This window comes from Oncorhynchus kisutch, unplaced genomic scaffold (assembly GCF_002021735.2).
Source record: "Oncorhynchus kisutch isolate 150728-3 unplaced genomic scaffold, Okis_V2 Okis01b-Okis20b_hom, whole genome shotgun sequence".
Lineage (NCBI taxonomy): Eukaryota > Metazoa > Chordata > Actinopteri > Salmoniformes > Salmonidae > Oncorhynchus > Oncorhynchus kisutch.
The window spans coordinates 4,958,489-4,967,003 of record NW_022261978.1 but is presented as its reverse complement, the minus strand read 5'-3'; the positions used below and the strand labels follow the sequence as shown (position 1 = coordinate 4,967,003).

At 42.4% G+C, this 8,515-nt stretch overlaps 1 protein-coding gene across 1 annotated transcript in view; it reads left to right on the top strand.

The window, feature by feature from the left end:
• The first annotated feature begins 350 nt into the window (after positions 1-350).
• LOC116358978 (CMRF35-like molecule 1) overlaps positions 351-8,515 on the top strand; it is an 8,786-nt gene continuing 621 nt past the window's right edge. The window contains exons 1-5 of the mRNA XM_031811516.1: positions 351-1,016; positions 4,808-5,131; positions 5,238-5,402; positions 6,939-7,087; positions 7,313-8,515. The exon at positions 7,313-8,515 is cut by the window's right edge and continues 621 nt beyond it. Coding sequence (XP_031667376.1) covers positions 977-1,016; positions 4,808-5,131; positions 5,238-5,402; positions 6,939-7,087; positions 7,313-8,059 — 1,425 coding nt within the window. The 5' untranslated portion in view covers positions 351-976 and the 3' untranslated portion in view covers positions 8,060-8,515. The remainder of the gene's footprint in view (positions 1,017-4,807; positions 5,132-5,237; positions 5,403-6,938; positions 7,088-7,312) is intronic.

Below are 8,515 nucleotides of genomic sequence, written 5' to 3'. Positions count from 1 at the left end.
CCTCACGACCACTACCTCCATCTCCCTGACATGTAGAGAGAGAGACAGCGAGACAGCGAGAGAGAGACAGCGAGTCAGCGAGTGAGACAGAGAATGAGTGAGTGATTGGGTTAGAGAAAGGATATGGGGGAGGGAGAGAGAAAACAGAGAGAACAGAGAGAGAGAGAGAGAGAGAGAGAGAGAGAACAGAGAGACAGAGAGAACAGAGAGAGAGAGAGAGAGAGAGAGAGAGAGAACAGAGAAAACAGAGAGAGAGAGAGAACAGAGAGACAGAGAGAACAGAGAGAGAGAGAGAACAGAGAGAGAGATGGAGAGAACAGAGAGAGAGAGAGAGAGAGAGAGAGAGAGAGAGAGAGAGAGAGAGAGAGAGAGAGAACAGAGAGAGAGAGAGAGAGAGATGGAGAGAACAGAGAGAGAGAGAGAACTGTGGGGTGTCAGAGGAAGGAGGAGCTTCAATAAAGGAAAAATCATCATTTCATTAACACTGCTGTCAAACTAGTAGCCGACAGACAAGCTGTTGTGTACCTGTGCTAGCTGGTAGTATAGTAGTAACTTTAACTGTATAGTAACTGTGGTAGTATAGTAACTGTAATAGTAAAGTAACTTTAACAGTATAGTAACTGTGATAGTAAAGTAACTTCAACAGTATAGTAACTGTGGTAGTAAAGTAACTTTAACAGTATAGTAACTGTGATAGTAAAGTAACTTTAACAGTATAGTAACTGTGGTAGTAAAGTAACTTTAACAGTATAGTAACTGTGATAGTAAAGTAACTTTAACAGTATAGTAACTGTGGTAGTAAAGTAACTTTAACAGTATAGTAACTGTGATAGTAAAGTAACTAACAGTATAGTAACTGTGGTAGTAAAGTAACGTTAACAGTATAGTAACTGTGGTAGTAAAGTAACTAACAGTATAGTAACTGTGGTAGTAAAGTAACGTTAACAGTATAGTAACGGAGGAGTAACTGTCCAGAATGAAGATAATCCATCTTATCTCTTGCTGTCTCCTCTCAGGTGAGTTCTGTCTGTTTGTATGTCTGTATCAGTTTCTATACTACAGTCTGGATCATATAGTGCATAAGGATACTAAGACAATACTCATACCAACCGCACTAACCATACTATTTGTGATGTAAATTGAGTATGTACTATGCTTATTGGTCATAGTATGAATATAGGTAGTATGCCAAAAGTTCCCGGATGTCGTTCTACATTCACCAAAATACGAAGTATATACGCAATGGACACTAGTTCTGTACTTTTAGGGCCCATAATACAATTCTTCAGGAAATGGGCGTGGCTTCACCACCCTTTCGGATATGAAGAAAATGGCGGAAAATATGCAGCCCAAGTGCGACGAGAGTGGATACAAATGAATTCCTTTAACTAAAATGACAAATGTTAAGAAATGTAATAAAGTAACAACTTTTCAAATAAGTTACATGTTATTTTGTTAGCTACGCTATCCTTACGAACCTCATAGCATATCATTACAGCAGTATGTACCGGTATGTTAGCTAGCTACCTAACGTTAGTTGGCTACTAATACATGGAACTTGTAGGCAGTATATTAACTATATGCTATCTAACTAACTAGCAAGCGTTTATTGACTTGATTATTCAATGCATTCTTAGCTTAGCTAAGTGCTATAGTCATTGTGCATTCTCAATGAACATTGTTAATTTGGTGCGTTCCTAAATATCTACTCTGATTTCAGAGCACTCGTCTGAGTGCCAGAGCGCAGAATAACTGGTGAATTTACAAACACTCAACATGGCCGGTGTCAGTAAACGTTGGGGGAAAAAGTGCAATTAAAGTAGCACCGTTACAGTCACCAACGAAAATGTGAAAACAACCTAACGAGCTCTGCTAGGGCGAGTAATATGGTCAGAGTGATGTGTGGAAGTAGCTAGCCAATGTTAGCCTGTTAGCTTGGGTGCTTGACTGCAGTTGTGAAGTCAGAACGCTCGCATCAACCCTAATCCTCGACCAGAGTGTCCAGTGTGCCCTCTAAACGCTCCGAAATTACAAGCAGTCAATCTGTCAACGCTCTGAATTTACAAACGCCCAGAGCGAACTCCAGATTTAATTTACGAACACACCCTTCGTAAAATGTCTAGCTAGTAATTTGTTATGCTAACAAGCTGGCAAGAGGTTGCATAGCAACAGTATCAACTTCCGGAAGACAGGCATAGCCGAGTACGCTCACCTGAAAGGATTCTGTTAGTTTACAGTATGAAGGAAATACAGCTTGAAGGAAATATTTCGTTTTGTGTGCATTGTGTCTGTGCACGTAGCTATATTGCCTTCAGAAAGCAGACATACCCCTTGACTTTATCCACATTTTGTTGTGTTACAGACTGAAATCAAAATTGTTTGAATGAAAAAAAGCTCACCCATCTACATAACATGTTACATGTCCTCATAACAACAAAGTGAAAACATGTTTTTAGATTTTTTTCTCACTTCTATCGAAAATGAAATATAGAAATATCTAATTTAAAAAGTATTCACACCCCTGGGTAACTACATGTTATAATTACCTTTGGCAGCCATCACAGCTGTGATTTTTCTGGGTAAATCTTGAAGAGCTTTGCACACCTGGATTGTATAATATTTGCACATTATAATTTGAAATATTCTTCAAGTTCTGACAAGTTGATCGTTGATCATTGCTAGACAGCCATTCTCAAGTCTTGCCATATATTTTCAAGCTGATTTAACCCTTGTGTTGTCTTAAGGGTCAAAAATGACCCACCGCTATGTTTAACAGCAGAGAAAACCCCTTAACTGATATTTTCCCCCTAGAGTGACCCCAACATTAGAAAAAGTGAAACATCATCTTTGTTCATATTTCCATGGAAGCTGTACACCACAGGGTACAAAGATTGTCTTAGGATCAGTTATAAAATCATTTACACACCACAAAAACCAGAAGCACACACACACAATGATAAATTGAGATTATGTGTGCTACTGATTGAACTCAGCCAGCAGCTCCTGGAGAGGAAGATCACCATGTTTGGCACAGTTATAAAGAACAAGCCTGAGCTCCCCCTTGCACTCCTCACAACAAGGGGGAGAGAGGCCTTCTCATCAAAGTTTGCCTTCACCCCCACCACCACTCTAATTTCTTACCTCCCGAAGAGGAACAAGAATGTGGTCCTCCTGAGCACACTGCACAAAACGGCTGAGATCAGTGATCGTGAGGACAGGAAACCAGCCATCATCCTGGACTACAACAACAACAAAGGAGGCGTGGACAACCTGGACAAGGTCATTGGAACTTACAGTTGCAGGAGGATGACTGCCTGCTGGCCCCTGGTCATATTCCATAACATCATTGATGTGTCCTCATACAATGCCTTCTTGATATGGAACAAGATCAACCCTACCTGGATGTCTGATAAGTGGAACAAGATGAGGGTGTTCCTCAAAAAAAGGGGCTGAATATTTGTTAAAAATTAAATAATTTCCTGATCTTTTTTAAATCTCTCAGATATAGGAAAAAACACTTCAAAACAAACTTCCCTTAGATTTGTTTTACTTTCTGTGTCTAACCCTTAACCTCATTGAAACTATCCCTAAACCTTAACTTAATTGAAACAATATCTAAACCTTAACCTCATTGAAACTATCCCTAAACCTTAACCTCATTGAAACTAGCCCTAACCCTTAACCTCACTGAAATGAACCCTTAACCTAATTTAAACTATCCATAACCATAACCCTAAACCTCACTGAAACGATACCTAATCCTTAACCGCATGGCCTTGGGAAAATGTTTTGGGTTGGGGTTGCTGGTTATCCTTTTTGTGAGATCATACAGGAGCATTAAAGGCCTAGTTCACTATTAAAAATATATTAATCAGGGGGTGCTGCATCACCCTCAGCACCCCTACCTCCCACGGCTATACCTAACAAAAACAGAAATACTCATTATGAAAATTCATAAAACACACAAGTGTTATACATCGGTTTAAAGATTAAGTTCTTGTTAATCCAACCATGGTGTCAGATTTCAAAAAGGCGATTATCTGAGAACTGCGCCCAGCAGACAAATCATTACAAACAGTTACCAGCCAAGTAGAGGAGTTACACAAGTCAGAAATAGCGATACAATTAATAACTTACCTTTGATGATCTTCATATGGTTGCACTCACAAGACTCCCATTTACTCAATAAATGTTTGTTTTGTTCGATAAAGTCCCTGTTTATGTCCAAAAACCTCCGTTTTGTATGCGCATTTTGTTCCTTAATCCACAGGCTCAAACGCAGTCACAACAGGCAGACAAAAAATCCAAATAGCATCCGTAAAGTTCGTAGAAACATGTCAAACGATGTTTATAATCAATCCTCAGGGTGTGTTTAGCCTAAATAATCAATAATATTTCAACCGGACAATAACGTAGTCAATATAAAAGGTAAACAAGAAAGGCGCGCTCTCGGTCTTGTGCATGAAAAACCTCTGGGACACTGTAGGGTCCACTCATTCAGAGTGGTCTTACTTCTCATTTATCAGAATACAAGCCTGAAACTATTTCTAAAGACTGTTTTGAAATCTAATGGAATCCATAGGAAGTGCAATTTGATACTGTAATGACATTCAATAGAAAACTGCAAACATAAAAAAATCCCACTTCCTGGATGCATATCCTAGCTTCTGGGCCTGAGTATCAGGCAGTTTACTTTGGGCAAGTTTTTCATCCGGAAGTGAAAATAGTGCCCCCTACCATAGTGAAGTTAATAAATGATATATCACAGGTCATCAGTTGTGACTGTACTGTGTGTTTCTATTTGCAGCTCTGTGTGTTGTGGAGTCAGCTGGCATTAATGTGACGGGGGTCGTAGGAAGACAAGTCAAAATCAACTGTTCTTATTCATGGGCAGAGGACAATGACAAATATTTCTGTAAGGAAAGCTGCTCCAAGAATGATATTCTCATTCAGAGCGATGGTAAGCAAAATTACAAAAACAAAGACAGATTCTCCATCCTGAACACAATAAATGGAGTTTTCACTGTGACCATAACTAAACTGGAGAAGTCCGACTCTGGGAAATACTGGTGTGGAGTGAACAGATTATTGAAGGACACCTATACTGAAGTCCATCTCAAAGTTACAGACGGTAAGTTCACTCTCAATAGATAATTGTGGTGAGGCTTCCTGACTTATTTCCTGACATGAAGTTGTTTCAGTATTGGTGTTTATCTGTACTTTCTATTGACTCACAGCTCCTCCCACTTCTACACCATCACCTGTCACCTCCAGACCCCATGTCTCCACAACCCTCCCAAACCTCTCTACAACCCTCCCAAACCTATCTACAACATCCTCTAACCTCTTCACAACGTTTCTGGCATCTGGAGATATCAGTGGTCACTCTTCATCAAGAGCAGGTATGATGAATCTCTCATCTCAGACATTACAAGTACATCTCTCTCTCAATTCAATTCAAAGGGCTTTCAACCTCAACTGTCTCCTCCAGACGCCATGTCTCCACAACCCTCCCAAACCTCTCTACAACATCCTCTAACCTCTCCACAACCCTCCCAAACCTCTCTACAACATCCTCTAACCTCTCCACAACCCTCCCAAACCTCTCTACAACATCCTCTAACCTCTTCACAACCCTCCCAAACCTCTCTACAACATCCTCTAACCTCTTCACAACCCTCCCAAACCTCTCTACAACATCCTCTAACCTCCCCACAACCCTCCCAAACCTCTCTACAACATCCTCTAACCTCTTCACAACCCTCCCAAACCTCTCTACAACATCCTCTAACCTCTCCACAACCCGTCCAAACCTCTCTACAACATCCTCTAACCTCTCCACAACCATCCCAAACCTCTCTACAACATCCTCTAACCTCTTCACAACCCTCCCAAACCTCTCTACAACATCCTCTAACCTCTCCACAACCCTCCCAAACCTCTCTACAACATCCTCTAACCTCTCCACAACCCTCCCAAACCTCTCTACAACATCCTCTAACCTCTCCACAACCCTCCCAAACCTCTCTACAACATCCTCTAACCTCTCCACAACCCTCCCAAACCTCTCTACAACATCCTCTAACCTCTCCACAACCCTCCCAAACCTCTCTACAACATCCTCTAACCTCTCCACAACCCTCCCAAACCTCTCTACAACATCCTCTAACCTCTTCACAACCCTCCCAAACCTCTCTACAACATCCTCTAACCTCTCCACAACCCTCCCAAACCTCTCAACATCCCCAACAAACACTTTCACAACCTTATCAAACCTCTCTACAACATCCCCAACAAACACCTCCACAACCCTCACAAACCTCTCTACAACATCCTATCTGACATCTGGAGATATCAGTGGTCACCAAGAGCTAGCTGTCTGTCTGTCTGTCTGTCTGTCTGTCTGTCTGTCTGTCTGTCCCCAACAAACACCTCCACAACCCTCACAAACCTCTCTACAACATCCTATCTGACATCTGGAGATATCAGTGGTCACCAAGAGTCAGTCAGTCTGTCTGTCTGTCTGTCTGTCTGTCTGTCTGTCTGTCTGTCTGTCTGTCTGTCTGTCTGTCTGTCTGTCTGTCTGTCTGTCTGTCTGTCTGTCTGTCTGTCTGTCTGTCTGTCTGTCTGTCTCTCTGTCTGTCTCTCTGTCTGTCTCTCTGTCTGTCTCTCTGTCTGTCTGTCAGCTGACAGACCCTACCAACCAACTGACTGATCAAACAACTGACCAACCTTTCAACCTACCTTACTTTACCTTATTAACTGACCTATCCAACCAACCCACCAGAGGACCCTGGTAACTATCCATCAGTGTGATATCTTTAGACAGTTAAGCATAGGGCTGAGATATTCTGGTCATTACTGGAAAACCTGGAAGATTGGGGAAAGTTACTGAAATGTTTTATCCTGATAAATTCTCCCCCCCTGTCTGTGGTTAGGTCTGATGGTGTGGACCAGTGCTGGTCTGGTAGTCATGGTGACAGTGTTAGGTCTGGTCCTGCTCCTGTTCTACAGACAGAGGAGAGGAACCAGGAGAACACCACCACCACCAGTCTCCTCCAACACACAACCTGACCCTGCTGGAGAGGTGAGAGATACAAGGAAGGGTGTGTGTGTGTGTGTAGACATGGAGGTGGTAAACTAAACATTAAGGGTTGAGTGTGTGAGTCTACAGCCTCTAGTGGGATTCTACTGTCGTCTTGTATTAAGTCCATGAAGAAAAACAGTGGCAAACAACACATGTTGATGGTTGAGGGCCTCCACTTCTTTTCACATCTGAACATGTATCTATTGTCATTGGTTCTGTATACAGGTTGACTGTGTGTATGAGGAGATCAGAGAGGCAGACAGACAGACAGACACACTCCCTTTGGTCATTTCATCAGTCTACTCTACTGTCAATTCACCTACAACCTACTCTACTGGCCAAGCCTCTACAACCTACCCTGCTGACCAAGCCTCTACAACCTACCCTGCTGACCAAGCTATCGGTGTCCCACACTGTGACATCTATGCTAACGCTAGCTGCCACAAAGATGATATAAATCCAAGTTATTCTACTGCAGATCACCCAGATTCTCTCATCTACTCCAGTGTGGATCTACCTACAGATTCTAGAGTCTCCTCAAGTCCTCCAACAGTCAGTGGAACCCAGGATGATTCCATCTATTCTACAGCTCAGCTACCCAAAGATACTGTAGAATCTACAAGATACCCTGCTGTGCACCTCCCTAAAGACACTCCAAAAGATGTCCTCTACTCTACAGCCCAGCTACCCAAAGATACTGTAGAATCTACAAGAGACCCTGCTGTGCACCTCTCTAAAGACACTCCAGAAGATGCCCTCTACTCCACAGCCCAGCTACCCAAAGATACTGTAGAATCTACAAGAGACCCTGCTGTGCACCTCTCTAAAGATACTCCAGAAGATGCCCTCTACTCCACAGCCCAGCTACCCAAAGATACTGTAGAATCTAGAAGATACCCTGCTGTGCACCTCTCTAAAGACACTCCAGAAGATGCCCTCTACTCTACAGCCCAGCTACCCAAAATAATGTAGTACTATAGAATATATACAAGGAATGTGTCCCAAATGACACCCTATTATCTATCCCCCATATGGACCCTGGACAAAGGCAGTGCTCTATAGAGAACAAGGTGCCATCTGGGATGAAGAGAAGCTCCCTGTAGAGAGATGAAGGGTTGTCACCACAGAGCCACCATCTTGGAATGACATGAAAAAAACAATCCCTTTCCTGTTTCAAATCCTCCTTGACAGGTACTGTGACAGGAGTAGTGAAGGTACTGTAACAGGAGTAGTGAAAGTACTGTAACAGGAGTAGTGTAGGGTGTAGTGAAGGTACTGTAACAGGAGTAGTGTAGGGTGTAGTGAAGGTACTGTGACAGGAGTAGTGTAGGGTGTAGTGAAGGTACTGTAACAGGAGTAGTGAAAGTACTGTAAGAGGAGTAGTGTAGGGTGTAGTGAAGGTACTGTAACAGGAGTAGTGAAGGTACT